This window comes from Perca flavescens, chromosome 9 (assembly GCF_004354835.1).
Source record: "Perca flavescens isolate YP-PL-M2 chromosome 9, PFLA_1.0, whole genome shotgun sequence".
Lineage (NCBI taxonomy): Eukaryota > Metazoa > Chordata > Actinopteri > Perciformes > Percidae > Perca > Perca flavescens.
The window spans coordinates 21,168,774-21,191,598 of NC_041339.1; the positions used below are offsets into that span (position 1 = coordinate 21,168,774).

The window sequence follows — 22,825 nt, forward strand, 5'->3', positions numbered from 1 at the left end:
TTTACCTGCTGCATTTTATATAGTGCTTAAACCTGATTGGTGTCTACAATTAAGCAATCATGTGTTTTCATACCTGGTGGCTGTGTTTAACCAATTGGCTCATGGGTGTGTTCATTTGAAAGCCTTTGCTTTGAAATTGCAAGGAAATGACATGATACATTTCTGTGTCAAACACAAGTGTGTTTAGTGTTTTGCAAATCACTGTGTGATGTTTTGCAAAAAGGGTGAAGCTGACAATGTGCTTACAGTTGTGCAGATCTAGGCTAGTGTTTTGCTTCTTGAGTGTAATGTTTTGCTACTTGTGGGAAAGTTTAATTTTAGTGTGCAATTGTAAAAAAAACTAAAGAATTGTATACAAATAGCTCAGTTCCTTCACAGGAGGACTTTACTAAGTTCTTTAGTGGGTTAGACCTTTCTACACTATCACTAGATGACACAAAAAGCCTAGACTCACCAATTACATTGGAGGAGTTATTTAAAGCAGTCAAAGCTACGAATAAGGGCCGTACACCAGGTATAGATGGCATACCTGTGGAACTCTACCTGACAGTTTGGGATATTGTTGGACCCATATGGTTGGAAACAATTAATTTTGATACCGATAATGGTGCATTCCACAGAGATCTAAATACAGCTCTGATCACAGTTACACCTAAGCCTGGTAAGGACCCATTAGAATGTGCTAACCATTGGCCAATATCACTGATTAACCTCAAGTTTTTTTCCAAGGTCTTGGTTGGGAAAATGATCAGCCCCGATCAAACCGGCTTTATTAAGGTGTGGCTCAACCTCTTATAATATTCGCAGACTCCTACACATATTCAGCACAACACATAAAATTCCACCTACCTGTGGTCTTTTGTGTTTGGATGCCGAAAAGGCATTTGACTGTCTGGAATGGCCGTATCTTTGGAGGGTGCTAAAAGAATTTAAATTTGGAGATAAATCTATCAATATGATTCAGACAGTGTATACAAATCCTACAGCCCAAGTGTGTGGGAAAAGGCTTCTCTGACATATTTGACATAAGACGAGACAAGGGGACCCTTTGTCTCCTTTGATTTTTAATTCATCCTTCGTTAATTAGAAACCGCCCTCAGATCTCCACTATTACAATAAGTGGGACATCACATTCAATTTTGCTTTATGCGGACGACACATTAATTTGTATGGCAGACATTTAGCAAATCCTTCCCTGTGTCCTGGAAACACTGGATCATTTTGGGTATCTTTCAAGATTTAAGATCGAAATCAACACTGATTTTATACCCAATTAATACAGACAAAAATGAGGTTGCCCTTCCTCCCCAGATTAACATTTCAAATGAGGTCATTTACCTGGGTATCAAAGGTATTACTTCCTTAACATCTATAGCTTAAAGAAACTACTCTCTAGTTTAAAAAAAAAAAAAAAAAAAAAAAAAAACACCTCCCAGCATCGGTCCCAGCTCATATATTGGTTGTATAAATGAACTGTGACGTCATGAGAGGCTACACAGCTGTCAGCGGGGTGGCCCAAGTAGTGCAAGGAGACGAGGTTCAAATAACAAGGAATTTATTAAAGTTCTTGGACATCAATGAAAACATAACAGAAGGCAGACATCTTGTTGCTCTTTAAGGGCTAACACTTCCGGGATGTCTGTTCGGCATCTTGAAATCATAAATCTCTCCCACAGGAAAATAAACAGTTTTTCTCAGCCTTACGGTAGTCCAGGCTGCAGCTAGTGGCCAAGCCAGCAGTAAGTCCTTCCAAATGTCTCTCGCGTATTTCCACCGGCGAACACTTCCAACGGCGAGTCTTTTCCACAGATCAGTCTCTCCACCACACACAGCCCTCTCTAAGTGTGTGTCTATCCCTTAAAAACCCTTCAGCTCATCAGCTCCTGATTGGTCACAGCTGTGTGGGAACATTGGCCACAGAGGGGTGGAGTTCCCGATTATACCAGCGGATGGAGCCATAGATGTCTGTGCTTGCAGCCATCTCAGGGGGATGTAACGTCCGTCCAGGACACGGCCTCTCGTGACGTCACAGAACATATTACCCAAAATTAATTTTGTTAGCTCAAAGATTCTGTTAGCACCTCCGATATTGGCAAAACTAGATAAGTTACTGAGATGCTATATTTGGAATGGTGAGCGACACGGTATAAAATGGTCAGCTCTTCAATACTAAAAATCAGATGGGGCATGGGCATGCCCTAATTTTAAACTGTATCATTGGGCATTTAAATTGAGAAGTCTCAGCTATTGGGTAAATGAAGATAAAATGTCATCTTGGAAGGTTATGGAATACGAAAATAATGGCACCAGTAACATTAAAGGATTTTCTCCTTAAAGGTTTATCTACCAAAAAATGTTGACTATATTACTGTCCAATTTTAACTCATATGCTTAAAGTATTCAGAGCGGCAGGAAAATTGCTAAACATTAAGAGTGTATGGTGTAAGTCTTCCCCATTATAGAACAATAATCACCTTTTAACCAGGGGGAAACCATTTACTAACAAAGCTTGGGAAGATAAAGTTATAACTCTTAAGGACATTAATGGGCCAAATAATATTCTTAACTTTCAATAACTGGTCTCTCAATATGGTATTGAGAAACACTCTTTTACTTTAGAATAAGGTCGGCCTGTAAAGGCTATAGAGTTCCCTGGGGGTCAGATTTAAAAGAACATCCTATTTTGAGCTGGGTGCAGAGTGCTCCTAAACAATTAGTGTCATATACAGTATTTATGATAATTTAAATTCTCAGAAATATATCCCTACATATAGTGGCAGTAGCTCAGTCAGTAACCTAGGAACCTGAGGGTTGCTGTTTCAAGTCCTCATATGGACCAAAGTATGGTGGTGGACTGGTAGCTGGGGAGGTGCCAGTTCACCTCCTGGGCACACACAACTCACAGCCATCACTTGTAACACAGGCTATCCAATGTTCAAAACATTGGATTGTGCATTCATATCTTTAAAGAAATATTGCACAATCACTGGTTCAAAAAACAAATTTATTGTGAAATACCATTGAAACATTACTTTAGATCACCCACACACAAGCCACCCATAGTTTCACTGGGTCATCGTTTGTACAATCATTAAATATTGTATGTTTCATTATGGTAATGCAGGTAAATGCATCCCTGTAAAAGTACTGCAGTAGTAGAGAATACTACAGACAGTGGAATCATTGAACAAAATTTGAAATTTATTGATGAAAAACAATACAGTTCAATCACAACATAGGTGTATTTATGTAAATCAAAAGCAAAATACATACAGTAATTGGCTATGAAACAGAAAAGACAGTACTGTAGAACATCAAATGCAGTGTAAAAAGCAAAACAAAAGGAGTGATTACTGTACTTCTACATATTCATCAACTCTGTCTTGTGGATTTAGCCACAGGTTCTAATCTACATCACAATGGATGTTTTCATTAGCCAAACATCTTGGAAAAAACCTTCGGGCATAGCGAATCCAGGCCTGACACTGGTCTGCCGTGATGTCATTGCATGAGTCATCCATGGCCTGGAGAAGAGTTCATGAGGGCGCCTATCATAAACTCTCAATCTCCATTTGGAGAAAAATTACTCAATCGGGTTAAGGAAAGGAGAATAAGGGGGTAAATACAGGGTGGTAAATTGTGCATGGGCCTGAAACCATGCTTGCACCATATGAGCATGGTGGAACCTGACATTATCCCACACAATGACATAGGTCACGCAGTTTCACTATGTTCTGCCTCTAACTGGACTGTACACAGTGGACGATTAAAGCAGTCTTGCTTACTTGAACTTTATTGCAAATGCTCCGTCATCACATCTCAACTCTCCGTCTTAGTAACCATAACGTCATTCCCAACTGGTCCGCATGCGCGGTGTAACCTCTAAATCAGTCCCCCGTACAACAGTACTTAAATAAACAATCCTATTGTTACACACGCCATCAGCTCTACAGACCTGATTGAGCTCATCAAGGAAGGTTACAAGGAGAGCTGCATTATATGATCCAATACGAGGTCTGCGTCCCACCACACCATCTTCTGATATAGCCGCACACATGGTAATGTTGGCCCCACGTTGTCCAGGTACTTGGATGGTTGCTCGCTGGCCAATGAAATTCCGACCTCTCCTCCTTGTCTGGGCCAGGTTAAAGCCTGCCTCATCCAAATATATGAATTTGTGATGGTTTTTATCAGCATCCAGCCCCATCACACTCTAAAAATACATTTTAGAAAGAGATTTACTGATAACTGAATTGTTAGGGAATTTCTTTACAACAGCCATCTTGAAACTCAACATACCTGAACATACTCTGTCCTCATTTGCTTAACTCTGTCTGCATTTCTTTCAAAAAGGCACACGGTATAGTTGTTTTAAAGACACCTGTTGCCTTTTCAGCATGCGTGCAATAGTCGGCAAACTTATGGATTCCACACTGTTAAACATGTCTTCATTGTCCAAGATATGCTGGCGAATTTCTGTAAGGCAAATATCATTTCTGGCCCGAACCAAATCGACCACAGCCTGCTCTTGTTGGTCAGTCAGAATTTTGCCTCTGCCTCCCCTATTTGGACTAATCTCAGTTCTACAGAGAAAATTACAGTAAGAACACACTTAGTCACATTACCTACTCTGTGATACACATTGGTATGCAGTCATTTGACAATTGAGAGTAGCATACTGTAATCTTTGGTGCATGCTGAAGACTTACCGGTTCTCTTTGCGGAAAGTTCTGATTATAGAGGCCACGGTTGATCTTCTGAGGTTTGTTTGAATCATAGTAGCCGCCTCAGTCATTGTCATACCATGATTTATGACATGGTCTACAACTGTTGCTCGGATTGCATTGGACACTCTTTGCTGTTGCTGCCGCCGCCGCTGTCTTGGTCCGTGGCTTGTCCTCCACCACGTTGCCCCATACCTCTCAAACGAGGCCCACGACCACCTCTCAGAAGGGGTGCTTGTCCCCTGCCATACATTTGACCAACACGTCTTCCTTGTCTTCCTCCCACCACTGCTTGACCTCTATTGTGACCTGGATCACCTGCCGGCTCCATGTTACATATCTCTATGGTGTTGTAAGTGGATCCCAATCGACTCTTATACTTGTACCACAATGTGAACTCAATCATCAGTAACGAGTTGGCAGAATTGGACAAGCAATTCCAAGGACCTGCATCCATACAGTGCAGTACTGTCAATACTGTAAATAGTCTGAAAGTGTGGTACATGGTACTATACAAACAGTAGTACATTACAGTAAAGAATGATGATGAAATATTACATCCATAGATAATGTAGTCTAATTGGTTCATGTTCCACACTAATTGGTGACATGTGAATCTCGTTACCTTGAAACTTTCATGGTCTAAACATGGAATATTGTTTGTCTGTTTCCATACAACTATGCATTAAGAGTAATGCAAGTTACTTATCATTTTGAGTAGTTGTATCGATTGATAGTTAGATGATTGTAATGGAATGAATAGACAATTATCTGCAATGTAATGTGTGAATTGCTTTTTGAAATAGTAGTACTTTGATGTTGTGTCATATTGAACAAGTGATCTTTGTTAAATGAACAAATGATCTTTTGTTTATGTGTATTGTATCCAAGCAATTGAAAAAAGTTAGTTTTGAAAAATGTGCATTTTGATCATTGGTTGTGAGTTTTGAAAAATGACGTCAAGGTTCTGAAATTAGTGCCAAAGTGATTGTAAAAAACTGTAAGACTGTAAAAGAAGTTGAAAGGTATGAAGGGTATTATTTGGCAAAACATGGATGATCCACACAAGAACAACGTGGAAGGGAGATGGAAAAGACATTTTGTTTGCACTTTTCCTGTGCAGCCCGCAATTATATTCTGGCACTGTCATCAAAACTTTGAAATATCCCTGGTTTCATTTGTACAAATACCAAAGCTTAAACAATTTGCTATTTTATGGGTAGTTATGTGTCTGATATGTCTGCGCTGAGCGGTTAACAGGCAACCAACAAAGATGCCAGGAAATTACAGAAAGTGATGAACTGTAGAAAAGTAACATTTGCTTAAACATTTTCTTTCAGTGACAAAGCAAGTTGACAGTTGAGCCAATTTTATTAGTTTCCTTTGGAAAACCTAATGTATTTCATTGCAACAACACATTTCAATCTACAGTGTACACTTACAAAGGGTTGTACATAGGAAGGTCAGCTGAAACAGGACTTCGTGCATTACAGTTAAAGCAAAATGGTTGGTGCTGAAGGTGAGTGACTAACAATCTGAAAGGAGAGAGGACTCAATCCCGACTAGCAAAATATTTACATAACAGCATTTTAAATGGGAAATGCCGTGTATTCTACTGCCAGGAAGACAGAGTTTGAACACAAAAGGCAAAAAGAAAAAACAGGATATTAAAAAATGTACAACAATGACAATTTAAAACCATGTCTCATGTTATTCATATTTTAGTCCTCTTAAAAAAAATTATTGGACTGCTTTCCTTCTACAACCGCTTTTCCCCAAATGCTTCTACAGTTAAGACAACAAATCTTTAACTTTGAGTGATCAGGCACAGACATGTTGTGGCCTATATTAAAAATATAAAAGAGGAAAGTGGAAAAGGTAACGAGGTCTGGCTCGGGATGTTCTTAGTCGCTCATCTCCATGTCTTCCTGATGGTGGTCATCTCCATTCAGTTTGGACTTTTTGGGGATTTGACCCTCTGATCTCTCCATCTCATCCTGGCCTTTGGGGGATGAGGCAGAGTCGGAGTCGCTCTTCCTCTCGTCGTCGTCCTCCTCTCTTTCCTTTTCACTGTCATAACCTTGCTCCTCTTCATCGTAATCCCGGGTCACCTGTCAAGACAATTTAAGGAGTTAAAAAAAATAAAAAATAAAAAAAGGGGGGAATTCAGGAGCCTCAGCAAAATTCACATTAAAATGTAGCCACCTATTGGGATGTTCAATTAGATGCCAGTAATTTAAATATAAAAATTCCACACTCTAAACGTACCTTAACGTCTCCTTTCTCACTATCAGATTTGCGTTCCCGATCTCGCTCCTTGTCTTTGCTCTTCTTCTTCTTACTGCTGGAGCGTTCCCTTTCATCTCGGCTCCGGTCCCTGTCCTCCCTCCTGTCTCTATCCCGGTCCTTCTCACGCTCCTTGTCCTTCTTTTTCTCTTTCTTGTGACTGAACAAGACAAATGTATCATTTTTAGTCATTGTATGAAACGAAACATTTTTAGTTAATTGCATGAAAAATGCACTTGACAACTCACCGTCTGAGCGACGGAGACCTGGACAACCTCCTCCTGGGGGACCGAGATGCACTGCGGCTTCGCCTGTGCCTCCTGAGACGCAGAGTAAAAAAAAATACAAATAAACATTTATACCATTATGGACTGCTGCCATTTGAAGTTATGTGCTTTTGTGAACGTAGCTTCACATTAACTCAAAAGGAAGTACACCTGTTGTGACCGGAATGTGTGCCTGTGATTCACCATAACAGCGCTCAGACCACTCACCGACTAATGCTTCGAGACCTCCTGGCGCTGCTGTAGCTCTTGGGGGGCGTCTTAGACCTTTTCTTAGACTTTTCCTCCTTCCTCCTGTCCCTGATCAAGACACAAGCAAGGTCAACATTAGCAAACAGCAGCACATTGCAGGAAACAAAAACTGGATGTACTGGCAGCTCTTGGAAGTGAATGTTTTTGCAAAGTATTGTGTTTTCAGAGAGTGGCAGGTTTAAAAAATAAATTAAAATCATGACTACAACTACAGCTCAAATTCTGTAGCAGTGGTTCACACGTGTTTGAGAATAAAATGAATAAAAGGCAGCTATATTTTAGTACTGAGGACAACAGTGGAGATGCTGACCTAGATCTACTACGCCGGCCTCTGTCCCGGGAGTGGGTCCTCCTCCTCCGCGGACTCTTGGACCTCCTCCTACTCCTTGAATGAGACCTCCGCCGAGACCTGCTCTTCGTACGTCTGCCAAAATGAAGCAGCGGCACATTTTAAAACCATAAATTACTGTCAGAAATGAAATGCACTGTTAATGTCTTGTTGCTTTTTTGTTTTCACATCTGATATTGCTCGTCCAGAGTCAGAGTTTGTTATGCAGGTGTCTTTACCGGTGTCTTGAGCGAGATCTGGAGCGTCTGCGCCGTGACCGCGAACGGGAGCGGGAATGTTTGCGCTTGTCATCTTTCTTATCTGTAAAAACAATGACAAAGTTAAATGTCTAACAGGTAGTACAGACGTATTGCTCACATGACGTAAAAAAAAAAAATTCCACTACTGACTGAACAAAAAAAATTCTAGCACAATGTTTTTTAACAGGACATTAACATTTTCCTTAATTCACATTAGCATTTTCATTTTAATGTACTATAAATAAAACAAGTAGCCTTTTCTGCAAAGGGGACATGAGGAAATGGGCACTCACTTCCTGGTTCAATGGCTGCAGAGATGAGAGACTGGGCCTCTCGGACTCTCTTCATGGCCTCTTCAATCTCCTTATTGGAGGCATCGTTTTTCAGCCCTGCATTCAAGTTCAGTCCGGCAGCTAATGGATTCAGTCTGCAAGTGCCGTCAATTATTATTATTTTTTTTTGTTGTATTTAGGCGTACTAGATTGCATACTACGATAAAATAGTGTATAGTTTCTTACTTGGGGTCCATAGACTGCATGAGCTTCAGGAAGTCTGCAGAAAGAGCCTGAAAGAGATGCGACAAGGTTATTACCATTAGAAACATTTTGTTTTAATATGCTGCAACTATGTAGGTGACTGATCAAGTGCTCACCTGGGGGTTCATGTTAGGGCCCTGCATTCCCATGGCAGCCATTTGCTCCATGCTGGGAGCCCCAAGACTTCCGAATGGCGTCCCTCCCATCTGAAATAAAACGCAGACGCTGTTACACTCTGCAGAGCTAAATATCAGCACTCGCCACAAAACATTTTATTTAACATCCAGCAGATTCAACACAGCATCATGTCTGAATTCTTGTGCCCATTTACATGAAGGTTACTAAATGAAAAATGGTGCTTTCACACCTACTCAATCCATGGTAGTCCTGGTAATTCTGGCTCAAACACTATCAATTAGTTTTGAAATAGGCTCCATTCACACTGGGTCCAACATTTGTATTTATTGCAATGATGGTGACTTATTTCAAAGGAATTAAAGTTCCCTCTCTGAACATTACACTTGTTCCTTTTTGCACGGTAACAATATGAACAATTATGTGGTATTTTCCCAATTTCCTTCTACATCTTGTTCACATTTACCTTCGTCAACACATAATCAATAAAATGCCAATTTCTGAGATGTCTAACTCTGGGTTTTGGAAAACACAACCACGAAGAATTTACAGTCTCTCAAAACTTTGACAAACATGCCCAATAGTCACAGTGCTGCCTGGAGGGTAAAAACATATTGCATGTTTTGGGAAATGGTCAGGAGTCACGCAAGTGTAATAATGTGTAAGTTACATGAACTATAATTTGGCTTACAGTTAGTTACGTTTAAGATCAAAAGGAACTTCTATAGCAATCGAAAAGAGACACCCAAAATAATCATGAACAATGTTAGCATTCAAGTCAAACTCACTGTTGCCAGAGGATTGGGTGTTGGAAGAAGGCCTCCCCCAGGCATCATTCCTGCCACGGCATTGGCTGGGGCCAGCAGAGACATAGCTTTAGATTCATCAGGAATGACTCCTGGAGGAAATCGAACAATATTTCAGTACATGCTCCATGCAAACATTGATAAACACTCAGACAAGACTTGCAGACAAGCCACCTTAGTCTAACTACTCTGTAGTAAAAAAATAAAAAAAAAAGATCAAAAATCCACTTTTTTGTCTTGTCTGTAAATCTTGATCCCTGACTTTTTTTTGTGTGAAAGTATGATTGTAGGATTAGCAGCTATGAGTTTATAAGTCACAATACACACTGTGGTCAACACTGCCAAGATTTTTATCACCTGTACTTGTTTTTTAAGTCATGAACCAAACGTAAGCAAGCACAGCCAGTTGTCCCGTGGGATGTGCTCTCAACTTTCATTAGATGTTTTATGAACAAGCGACTCGTGCCGGCTGCTTCGCTATAAAGCACACAAGAACATTGAGATACAGAAAGAAAAGTTCATGATTTGGGTGTAGACAAGGGTACATTTCAACATCACTTACCATTACCAATACAAAAACAGAAAAGGTTCAGACATATTACCTTTTCTGGGCTTTTGTTGGTGGTTACTTTGTACAATCCCACCACAAAAAAAAGAAAAACTTACTTTGCAACCAGATAGTATTGCTAACAAGCTACAGTACTGCTAGGTTTTAGCCAACAGCATGTTACTAAAAACACAAAACAATGTCAAAGATAAACTGCACTAACAGTTAAGGGCTACTAAAAGCAAAAGCTGTGATAAAATCACGACAAATGTGCCCAAAGCTGAAGAAACCAAACAGTAAAATCAAAAGGGAAAATCTTATGGAGATGATCATCCATGGTGCAATCTGAAAACAGGCTATTTTTTTTATCTGACATTTTACATTTTAAATTGGGAGAAAGAGAGAGACACACACACACACACGCGCACACACACACACACACACACACAACAGAAAGGACACTTGAGAAACAGGATAAGGCTGCAGAAGACAAAACTGTTGGTGGCATTTTCAGCAGGGCCTGGTATATAGGGCTGGCTGAACCAGGAAAAAGAACTGTAAAACACAACAACAAAAGAAACACCACTGTTAAACGTGAGATTCACTCAACTCTATCAGAGTCATGTGTGGAGAGGGTCAATAAAAAGCATTTTACTGCAACATCAAGCAGAGGCTTAAAACTACTTTTATCTTGTGTGTTAGTGAAAATTTTGAAATACAGATGCACAGTGTAAAAATAATACAAGGCTTTGGCACATGAAGCAAGTAAATGCCAAAGGCAATTTGTGTGCTTATAATGATTAATAACCAAATTATATACTCAACTTCCACAACATCTGCAAAATCTATTCTAGCATGCACAGCTGTTTAGTTAATTTATTATGCATACTTTGTGCTGGTGTAGGGATGCCCCGAACATTTTCCTTTTTGTAAAGCAGCCTATTCTCAGCCTATCAGGCCAAGATTACATTTAATAAAGTAATTCAGTTTGGATAGGTTCGTTTAACATTAAGAAAACAAAGCCACACCCTAACACCACAACACAGGTAAAGTCTTCGCTTATTTGGTTGATTAGACCTCTCCTCAGAACTGTGGACCTATAAGACCGTGCTTGATTGTCATCTCCCTCACTCTATTGCTAGGCTTTGCTGCACCTGTCAGGGCAGGGCAACTTACACCTTGAGTTTGGTGACCAAAGCAAACTCCCACCTTAGCCCTTGCCCAACTTAAACCTGAAAATATGCCTCATCAGCCAGTAACTGAAAACACCAGTGTGTACGTGCAGGGTCTTTAATGGTTTCCTACAGCGCATATATTATCAGTGCACAAGGAGTGTCGGCATGGATGTGTTGTGGCAGCAAATCAACTACATGTATGCTACGCAACACAAATTACACAGTATACCCAGGTTTAAACTGTTTTTTTAAGCGGTGTATAACACCAGCACGCTGATCCATGCCATCAGTGTGGATAACATGAAGTGAACTCATTGTTTATGTTTATTGGTTCAAGCACAAATGGGAAATTTTGGCAACTGGCATACCCAGAGTGCAAAAGGTTCCAATATAAACAGGATCAGAAATGGCTTTAAAGTCAATACCAATTAACTAAAAAAAATGTCTTTATCTGCCTCGATACCGATCCAGCAGATCTGCTCGGGGCATCCCTAGTCTGGTGCATGCCTACTAATCGACATACATTTTATTTAAAATATATTTAAACTCTTTGAACTTGGAATTGAGATTGACCTGCACCCTCTCCTACCACCCCCTTATTTTACTTAAGAGTTTTGTGGCAATTTTTTTTTTCAAGAAAAGATGCCTTGAACAGAGAGAAAAAAAATAAACAGTTAATATTTTACTGCAGAACAAGAGAAAGAAGGGGGCTTGCGAGCCTGGTGCCATTATTTTTTTCTAATCTCCTGATGGCAGCAGAGGACCACTTTCAGCCAGCAAGGAAGGGGCTCTCTGCAAATGACTTGTCCACTATGAAAACCACAACACAAATAACAGAGAGAGAGGTTTACAGCTAGATTGTCAGACATGGACACAAATGTACATTTCCCTTTTACATACCTAAAAATGCCGAGCACTGAAAAGCTTAGCAAATTTTGCTTGGTCACAAAAACTCATAATGGCTCAGATAGCGTTTGCAAATTCTATCAAAACAACCTACACATTTTGATGCATGTTCACAGATATCCATGTAAGTAAGACAAGAATAAAACGGACACCCACCTTCGGCAAAAGGGACCACGATCAAGGCTCGGTCCACGAAGACGGTGTTCGTCAGGTGTTGGGAAACTCCCACCGACTCAGACTCAAGGAACTTTACAAAACAGACACGTGAAGTCACAGGCAAGGGAGAGTCACTGGAAGAAAATACAGATATGTTGTGCAAAGAATACAAAAAAGGAGACCCAACATGCCTTCTTCAAACTGACAATGAGTGTTGTGTCCCCAGGGACCACTAACTTAATAATGGATTATGGGCTGTACAATCGCATCCACTCTCTGACCTCTACATCCTTTGCTTAGACCAACAAGGTATCATAAGAGACTTTTTACAGTTTGATGTAGTGTTATCACAACTCTCATCGACAATCTGTTGAGAATCAAAGAACACTGTTGATCACTGATGCTTTGAATCTTTGTTGTTGTTATGGTCCTCGACATGTCCTACCTGCTGAGAAGCCAGGTGTAATTGGATACAGGAAAATACAAAGCAGACAACAATTATTTCCTACTATAGTCAATGTTAAAATACTGTAGAGTACCTATTGCAGTAGCTCATTAGCATCCCAAGGGAGATATGGGGAACCCGAGGGATTGCCAACAGGATTTCAATGACATGACAACATTAACGCTAAGTTAATTTGTTTTTCCACATTGTTTAAATCAGCAATTCCTACGTTAAGAAAATGCTGCAGCTGTTACATCTAGGGCTGCAACTAATGTTCATTTACACTGTTGATTAATCTGACAAACTAATTTCCCATTACTTAATTTTTTAGTCTGTCAGAAAAAGAGAAAATACACAAATTATTAAATTTATAGTGACGTAAAGCAGAAAAAGACAGAAGCTTAAATTGGTTAATGCTAGGTATTTTTCAGGGCTAAAACAATTAGACAAATTAACAGACATCAATTTTGACAATTATAATGATTTTAACGGCCATTTATCAAACTAAAATGCTGTGTTTATGCTATTTTCAATTACTCAAATATGAGGATTTATTGCTTTATTTCTGTTATTGTAACTGAATATTTCTTTAGCTTTTATACAAACTTGACTATGGGAAATTGTAATGCCATTTTTGAAACCATTTTCTGACATGTGACTGCTACAAGATTAATCAAAAGTAATTGTCAGATTATAGAGGACACACAACCTTTAGTTGAAGTCCTAGCATTTTGGCTTGATAAGGGACTCAAACAACTAACGTTAACATATTATCAAAGTTGTTGTCAGTTAATTTTCTCATTACTTGTTATACAAGTGGTTCCCAATTTGTTTTTTACGTCAATAATCCCCTAAACTGACACAAATTAGACGACAGACCCCTACTTGATAAAACTTTGTCCAAGGGTCCCGCATCTGATAGTTTTGCTTTTAGGAGGTTTTATTACAGAAAGTGTATGAAACTAATGGCCAAAATAGTCATATATCCTGTTATTGTGTTAGTTATTAATGAAATAAATTCCCCTTTTTGCTGGGGACCGCATGGAACCCACTCAAGCACCCCTGGGAGCAGAGCAGAATACTTGCGCGTTCCCATGGGCACCAACCGCATACCCCTATCGCCGTGGTCAAAACCGCTTCGCCTCTGCCGCCTTCCCCTCATTGAAATGACTAGAGGCGGCGAGTTACCGTGCAGCGCTGTGAAAGCCCCTTAAACGGTTACCTAGATACATCTCAGTCTGTAGAAGAAAGGACATTTAAACCCTTGCTTGAACCCTCACCTAATTGCATAACATGAGCAATTATAAGTACATGTATCCCTCATGCGGAATCGTTAAGGCGAGTGATGCTGCTGAACTAAAGGCGCGGGCAAACGTTAGCATTAGCATGCCGTGCACAGAGGCCTAACGTTACTCGACACTACAGGCCTCAAGAGAAGCCCAGCGTGAGCCACGTAAGCTCAGTAAAGACATCGTTTTACCAATTAATAGTTCACAATACTCACTCAGGTGGAAACAGTTTGAGCTCCTCTATGTTCCCGAGGAATCCAAACAGAGTCCTCATTTGTTCGGACGTTGTGCTCGGGGAGACATTTGTCACCTGAATGACGTGCGTGTTGGAATTCATTTTTTCGCGAGTGCTAATCAAGCTAGCTAGCAACGTGCCTGAATTTAAAACGAAACGAGCTGGGTAACGTTTACGAGAAAAACAACATTAGGCGATTACAAAAGCTAGCATTGCTCCTGTAGCTAGATAGAAGGTGGTACATTTGCTGCGGGCAAATCCGCAACGGCCGCGAGCAGCAAAGAGCAACAATGCCGCTGCCGAAAATGTCGCGAAGCACGGATGCTGCTTTCACGTGCAGTTTGTAAACTCAAGATTTTCCCTAGCAAACACGGGAAAATAATGTTTTTGGTTGATATTTACCGGTGGTCAAAATATAATACCATTTAAAAATACTCGCATTGTATTGCATTGCATCATATCTTATAGGGTAATGTTTTGTCTATAGCTTGGCCGATACCAGATTTTTGAGGCCGATACTGATATAAATATTTGTGAGTTTAAAACATATATTATACACATAGACTTATAAAAAGTGTGTATATATATATATATATATATATATATATATATATATATATATATATATATATATATATATATATATATGTTATATGCATTTTTATTCATATATACAGTCGTCAGTAAAAAACATTGTGATACAAAACCCTTAGATTTACACACTAAGATGGATATTTTACAGTTGAAAAATCAACTTGTCAGTGCTCTCTGGCGGACAAACTGTCTAATATATGAGACACTGTAATTACCTCAAATTTAGTTTGACATTTCTGTAGGCCTATATACTGCAATTTTTTGTTCCTTTTCGGCAGACATATACACTGATACCAATATATCTTCAATACGATAGCATCAGCTGATATCAGCCTGAGGTTTATCAGTCTAGCTCAAGCTATAGAGAAAACCTTCAAAATTAGTTACAATATAGTTTCTGCTGAAATGGACTAGAGTATAGAAGAGCATTAAATGGAAAAAAGCTCATGTAAAGTTCTCCAAGACTGAACTCAAGTACAGTAGGCTACTCAAGTAAATATCTATATGTAGGCCTACTGTATATTTATAAAGCTCCAGAAACCGCACAATGAGGAGAAAATGTGCATCATGTGCAGTACATGAGTATGGTTCATTGTTTATATCAGATATCTTCAACAGGGAGTCTTCAGAGTTACTGCAGAGGACCGCCAAATTATCTTTTTAAAAAAAAAAACTAAAATATGTCTAAAATATACATTAACATGAATCCAACATATTATTAGTAAAGATAAATCGGCCTATTCCCCATTTAATTTACACATTTACTATAGGTATGGGAGCCACTATGGTAGCCACCCACATATACAGTTAAGCTTAAGGATTCACTGCGCCTTCCACATTAAAACATGATGTATAAATAATATATAACTATCAATCCATTCATTTTCATTCATCTGGCCCAGTTTAATATGCAACTCAATTTTCATACAATTTATGTAATAGGGGCTTCCTGCTCCGTCTCTTTCAGCTAAGGGGTCCTTAGCCTAAAAAACGTTGAAGACACCTGGTTTATGTTATTATGTTTATAGCTGTAATGTAAACATGATATAGTACCGGTGTAGAAACTATCGCATCTTTGCAACTCCACTAGTAGGCTAAAAAAACTAAATTAGGTTTTTGATCATTTGAAATACTGAGTATTTAAAAGCGTGATTTAAACTGTAGAATCTTAAATAAACAATGACGGAAAATCTGGTCAATACAATGGAGAAATAAAGACATCAATACATTAAAATCAAATTAATTTACAACGAGTCTCAGTTTTCCAACTGTACGTAATGGCAGCATGGCTCGGAAAAAGCTGAAGCCAAAGTGGGTGTGGCTAAAGTTGTGTCATAGCATGTAGTTGCTAGGCTGCTAGCTAACGTTAGTGATTTCTCCAAATAGTCGTTTTACTTCTCGAAATCACAAAGCCATGCAAATTCCGTAATACTTTAAGAACGACAAATGTATGGAACGATACATCAGCAATTTTAAACAATCAAACAGTGCTTGGCTTTATGCTTGGGTTAAACAAACAGCGTCGGAGGGCAACTGTATCAGGCGCAAAGACGTCGCTTGCTAATAACTAGCATTCTCGCTATCACTTGGCATGTCAACAGTTTGCTGCAGGTATTTGGATTATCTGGCATTCCGTGAACGTTAACGGTGTCGTTATATTTCAGTGTAACGTTAGAAAATGTAACACTGCTTCATAAACGTGAGGATGCTGTAACAGGTCGAACAAGCTGTCAACATGGAACTGCAGAGATCAACGACATGAGGCACTTCTGTCCTTTTCCTGTAAAGACACCCCATTTACCCCTTTTACCTAGTCGAGGAGACCTTCAAAAACGCTTCAAAAAAGGTAACGTTATTGGAATAGTATAATAGTAGGAATGCATGTAAGAAAAGATGACTTGAGATAGATTACATGATGTGTTGGTTTAAATACTGAATTGGATAGTAACGTTACAGGATAGTAACTTTTGGATTGTGATCCAGCTGTGGATGTCAAACCAAAACCATTTGTTATGGGGAGCATTAAAAGAGTTTCCATTTCAGTTTAACAAAAAGTACAAGAATGTTTTCAACACAAAATCTTATTTTTCTAAAAATCCATTGACCTTATAAACACCTGTATTTCTGTGCATCAGGACTAAAATAAGTATTTTCTTTCTCTTACAGGAAAATGTCGGCAACTTACCAAAAAGAATAATGAACCAGAGGGACACAAAATGCTGAATGTATTCCCATTCTCATGACCCCAAGAGGGAGATATGGGCATCCTAAGACTGGTAGCCAGAATCATGGGTAGGATCAGTACTTTCAGGTCCTATCAGTTTGTGCTTCTCCTGGCTGCTGCACTTGCTGTTGTAGCTTTTTACTACTTTGGCTCAGAGAGGCAGAACTTCTCCAGCACCACAAAGAGGATCAAGCACACCCAGGCCAGCCACAACGCCAACAGAAACGATGCTGACCTAACTGTGGACACCAGGCTCTCACACCCAGTTGGATCTGAGGAGCAAGGAGAGGAAGAGCGAGATGAAGGAGGAGAGAGCAAGGGATTAAGGCCCAGGAAAGGGGACAGCGATCGCGCTGGTGACCAACGCTACCACGCACTCATGATGTTCACCAAGGTGGACAAGAGCCGGAGCCTTCAGGACAAGTTCAGGGTGGCCATGTTATCTATGGTTCAGCACGGACATTTCATGGAAGGAGAGGTGTTGGTCCTTCATTTTGTGAGCGACCAGGCCAGCAAAGAACTGGGAGAGAGGATGCTGCAGGAGTTTCTACTTGATGCAACGTTTAAGTATGAGGTAGGCAGTCTAAAAATATGTTTGCACTGTACCATGGCTCTGGTATTTATTGATTTCAATATAATAAGAAGAAAATCCTCATGATGTTTGACTAACCAGTTCTGTTTCTAGTAAAGTTGCCTTTGCTAATGTGATTAGCATAAAACTTAGGCAAAAAGGAAAGTTAGTATTAGTTAACCTATTAATAAGTAAGTAAGTAAAATGTATTTATAGAGCGCTTTTCACAGATACAAATCACAAAATGCTTTACATAAAACATACAAGATGATACATATTAAAACAAAAATGCAAACAAAAATAAAGTGAAGACTGGTCTACCAAAAGCCTGTTTGAAATGGTAGGTCTTTAACTGTTTTACAGAGTACACAGAAACACCATTCCACAGTCTCGGTGCTGCATGCTCAAAATATAGATCACCACGGGTCTTAAGCCGGGTGCAAAATATTGATATTAAGATCTTTGTCGTTAAACAGACAAAAAGAGACACATCTTGTATTTTAACTGCACAACTCTGATGAACCAGTACCAGAGTTTCTTCTAGAATGCAAATGTATTTAGTTTTATCAATTCAACATTCAACACTTCAGTCAGATGCAAAAAAACATTTACAAGTTAACTTTTGACTAGGAGAGTCATTTTTGCAACTAAAAACCATTTAGACAGATTGTACAGTATATTCAACTTGATTTCCCAACAGATTTCTAACAGGAGGAAATAAACAATCCAAAAATATTTTTGGCAATGTTGGGTAAAAGACTTATATAAATTATTCATTTGGGTAACACTTTGTCACATTGGGTACCATTTTATTTTTGAGTGATGGAGACGGCTCCAAATGGGTTAGATATTAATAACAGATTTAAAAACAATATAATTAGCGTTACTTAATGTATAGCAAACAAAAGTAAAGACTTGAAACAAACTACTTTGTACACCCTGTTCTCTCAGCCACACTCGAAGAAAAGGTGAAAAGCCTGGCATCACAGACAGGGATGAGACCCAATAGTTGTACAAATATGGATAACAACCCACACTTTTGGACAGTCTCTTCTGGAAGGCATTCATAGGGTTGTACTTGTCAAAAGTGATAGAAATAGTTGTGTAAAGAATTTAAAAAAAGAGCTTGTGATCACTGAATGAATTGGGTACGCTTTACAGTTTGTAGATTTTATAAAGTTACGTAACTTGGAAACTAACCCTTAACACAGGCCTTGCCTAACAAACACATTGGCTGTAGGTGCTGTTTAAAGTTGAAACACATGGGGGCAGTGTTGGCCTGCCAAACAAATTCATCCCTTTTATTGGGAAATCCCTCCCCTACTATGTTCTCTCTGCCAAAACAGAGGATTATGTCCTCTCTCTGTTGCTCTTTCTGTTGCATGCAACATCCTGGCCAGTTTCTCTTCTTCTGTATTATTCACAGAGCACAAGATCATAAACTTATTTACAAATTACTTATCCCTTTCCAAATCCTCCTCACCAGCTAGGCCTTTTCTCTCCGGAATGTCTCATCTTCTACAACATCTGGTGTTGTTACAGCTCTGTATTAGCTTAGGCCGATTCCATGCCTGCTTGGGTTGGTTCAAGGTTTGCTCAGCTTGGCAGTTTTGCGCCTATGGGTCAGATTGCTTCCTGCTCATTTCACTCTCTGTACTCAGACTGAGCTCAAAGTCTTCTAGGAACACAGCTGAAGTGTGTAATGTAAAAAATACAAGCTACACTATAATATGAAATGGATGTGTTGTGTTAGAGAGGACTAGACAAGGTCTCTTTCTCAAAAATATAGCCCAAGCTGGTATGCAGAGGCAGATATATCGGCCGATATTCACAAAATGGAGAAATAATATTGGTTTATGTAAACCGGTAATTATTAAGAGCTTGCTACACAGTAATGCCAAACTTGGCTTGAGGTCATTTAGAAACAGTTTCTCCATTATGTAGTTTTTCCACTGGAGAGCACTGACATGTTGATGCATGTTGTTGTTGATGTAATGGTGTTTCAACTGTAAAACGTCACACTCAGTAGGTAGCTTGGTCATAATTCTTTAAGAAAAGAATTTTAGAATCAAGATTTTTTTTGTTGTCAGATTTTTAAAATTCCCAAATATTGACCAGTGGGGCTAAATGTTGGGCCATCATTCTGATAAGGAGCCCTTAAATTGTGACCAAGATATGTATTGAGCCTCTGTTCACCTCAAACGACGTCCCCGGTTCTGGACTATTGGCACATGTCGTTTCCCACCTCTCTTTCCTGGCTTCCTGCCACCCATTGACTGTCCACTCTCAAATGAAGGAACTAAATTCCCCCAAAATCCTAATTAAAAATACATTAGCTTTTACTTTGGCTGTCTGTACTGCAGCATATTTGACTTATCAGCTGATATTTGCGATTTCACACTGATGCCAATATATGTGGTTAGCTTAAACTGGCCAAAAATCTCAATGCAGATGTATCAGGCAGGCTCTAGTTAGTACATAATGGCTCAGGGAAGTTTTTATAACTCTCTTACAAAATGTTGTGCTTTTGTAAATCAAAGTTGTGTGCTCCATTAATTGTACCAGCAGGCTGTACTCCCAGTGGTTTTATCATAGTCATTGTATCATTCCAGACCAGTGCTTTTAGACATCATGGTTTGAGGTAATGAATCATGAAATTATGTTCTGCCACCAATGACACAAGTGCAGCCGCTGTGAGCTATTGAAGTGCACACAAACAGGGGCACACTGAAGTCCTGCCAAAGTTACAGATGGGCCGGGGATTCCCCAGGGGCAGACGGAAGCAGTGTAAATGAGCATGTTGATATCCTTGTCTGTTTATCCTTTTAATTATTTATCTAAAAGGAGCTTGAAGGTAAGACAGCAGTTTTGCAAGATTTTTAGCCTCCGTCACTTCTCAATAGTGCTAAATTCAATGACACACTTAACATTCGCAAAAAACGGCACACAGAGTCACGCTGCCTAGAGGCTGTGCTCATTACTTCGGACCATCATTCACGCAGCATACTGCAGTAGTGTGCTTTGCTCCTGTTAAGTCAGACTTCGGGGGCCTTGGGACCCTGTATGTGGATCCAGAACCACACCTTTTAATAAGGAGAAAAGTGTAAATATCTTCCCCTCTTGATGGCGATCCTCTGAAATCAATGTCCTGCTAACAGGCACGCTGTGTTCTGACTGTACTTTGTCAACTTTTATCTTGTTCCTGTGCTATTGATTAGATTAAAAGATGTGTGCATGATTTTTGTGCCCACACAAAGGCAATCCACGGCATTATTGATCGGAAAATGAGTGTAAATGAAAGGATACTATTGTTCGCTATGTACACTACTGGTCAAAAGTTTTAGAACACCCCAATTTTTCTAGTTTTTTATTGAAATCTTAGCAGTTCAAGTCCAATGAATAGCTTGAAATGGTACAAAGGTAAGTGGTGAACTGCCTGAGGTTAAAAAAAAAAAGTAAGGTTAACCAAAATTGAGCATTTCAGTATTTTACAAAAAGGCCTTTTTCAGGGAACAAGAAATGGGTTAACAATGTAAAGCTGTTCTGCAGCAATGGAGGTTGATCAAGCTTTGGAAGTTGGTGCTACCAATTCCACACTTGGAAGTGTTCCAACTTGTCTGGATTACTTACAACTTGTATAAAAGTATTGATGGAACACACTGGTACCATACCCTCGTGAGCATTATTTGAACAGTATTGTACTGCAGAAAGTAGTGTGTTGCCATAAAAATGGCGGGAAAAAGGCAATTAACAATGGAAGAACACTTAAGAATGTTGGTCATTCCTACAGAGAAATTGCGAAGAAAGTCAAGTTGTCAGTGAGTACAGTATTCTTCACCATCAAAAGGCACTTAGAAACTGGGGGAAACTCTGACAGGAAGAGGTCTGGCAGACCCAAAGCCACAACAGAATCAGAAGACAAGTTTCTTTGAGAGTCAACAGCTTGCATGAGAGGCGGCTCACAGGACAACAGCTTCAAGCACAGCTTAATAGTGGTCGTAATAAGCAAGTCTCAGTTTCAACTGTAAAGAGAAGACTTCGAGCTGCAGGTTTGATAGGTCGAGTTGCAGCAAGAAAGCCATTGCTAAGACGTCAGAATAATAAAAAGAGGCTTGCCTGGGCCAAGAAACATCGTCAATGGACTACTGAAGACTGGAAGAAGGTGTTATGGACTGATGAATCAAAATTGAAATCTTCGGTCATCACGCAGGATTTTTGTACGCCATCGAGTAGGCGAAAGGATGGTTCCTCAGTGTGTGACATCAACTCTCAAACATGGAGGAGGAAGCGCGATGGTCTGGGGCTGTTTTGCTGGATCCAGGGTCGGTGATTTGTACAGAGTGAAAGGCACCCTGAACCAAAACGGCTACCACAGCATTTTGCAGCGCCATGCAGTACCCTCTGGTATGCGCCTAGTTGGTCAGGGGTTCATCCTACAGCAAGATAATGAGTCAAAACATAAGTCCAAGCTATGCCAGAACTACCTTAGCAAAAAAGAACAAGATGGTAAGCTTAAAAACATGGAGTGGCCAGCACAGTCATCAGACTTAAACCCCATTGAGCTGGTTTGGGATGAACTGGACAGAAAAGTGAAAGCAAAGCAACCTACAAGTGCCACACATTTATGGGAACTTGTGCAACAGAGTTGGGAAGAACTTTCTGAAGAATATTTGATTTCCATTGGAGAAAGAATGCCACGAGTGTGTTCAGCTGTTATATCTGCCAAAGGGGGCTACTTTGATGAGTCAAAAATGTAGAATACATTTTGGTTTATAAATTGATTCCATGATTTCTTTTTTTTAACTTCAATTATTTATTTGTTCTATTCTTTCATTTCAGAGTACAATAAGACATTGAACTGCATGAATTTCAATAAAAACCTGGAAAAATTGCGGTGTTCTAAAACTTTTGACCAGTAGTGTATGTATTCAGCTTTTACTGCTGCTATTTCTGTATTTAAGTGTATATACAGGCTTAAACATCCCAATTTCCCCCCTATTATCTGTTGTTCAGTAGAAGTTACGGGAAGCAAGCCTGGCCACAACAGTCAAAAAAGGAAATTTTGCTCAGAA

General features: G+C 39.5%; 2 protein-coding genes across 6 annotated transcripts in view; one reads left to right on the forward strand and one right to left on the reverse strand.

Moving 5' to 3' along the window:
* Nucleotides 1-6,076: 6,076 nt before the first annotated feature.
* On the reverse strand, nt 6,077-14,715 carry LOC114561225 (serine/arginine-rich splicing factor 11). 4 transcript variants are annotated; one of them, XM_028587093.1, is made up of 12 exons: nt 14,345-14,715; nt 12,396-12,529; nt 9,594-9,703; nt 8,787-8,876; nt 8,653-8,699; nt 8,428-8,561; nt 8,114-8,195; nt 7,857-7,970; nt 7,505-7,594; nt 7,259-7,330; nt 6,993-7,170; nt 6,077-6,835 (listed from the first exon to the last, which is right to left on the reverse strand). In XM_028587093.1, the coding sequence occupies exons 1-12, from the start codon at nt 14,464-14,466 to the stop codon at nt 6,629-6,631; spliced, it is 1,380 nt and encodes a 459-aa protein (XP_028442894.1). In that variant the 5' UTR covers nt 14,467-14,715; the 3' UTR covers nt 6,077-6,628. The 4 variants fall into 4 exon arrangements, with proteins under 4 accessions (XP_028442894.1, XP_028442897.1, XP_028442896.1 ...); XM_028587096.1 differs by lacking the exon at nt 14,345-14,715 and adding an exon at nt 9,969-10,088 and having other exon boundaries at nt 12,396-14,325; XM_028587095.1 differs by lacking the exon at nt 14,345-14,715 and adding an exon at nt 9,969-12,143 and having other exon boundaries at nt 12,396-12,414.
* A 1,522-nt stretch (nt 14,716-16,237) lies between these two features.
* xxylt1 (xyloside xylosyltransferase 1) overlaps nt 16,238-22,825 on the forward strand; it is a 39,240-nt gene continuing 32,652 nt past the window's right edge. Inside the window, exons 1-3 of one of the 2 annotated variants that reach the window (XM_028588124.1) lie at nt 16,238-16,569; nt 16,676-16,804; nt 17,125-17,756. In XM_028588124.1, the coding sequence (XP_028443925.1) occupies nt 17,217-17,756 (540 nt within the window). In that variant the 5' untranslated portion in view covers nt 16,238-16,569; nt 16,676-16,804; nt 17,125-17,216. Of the gene's footprint in view, nt 16,805-17,124; nt 17,757-22,825 lie in introns of both variants that reach the window. The other variant, XM_028588123.1, reaches the window with a different exon arrangement.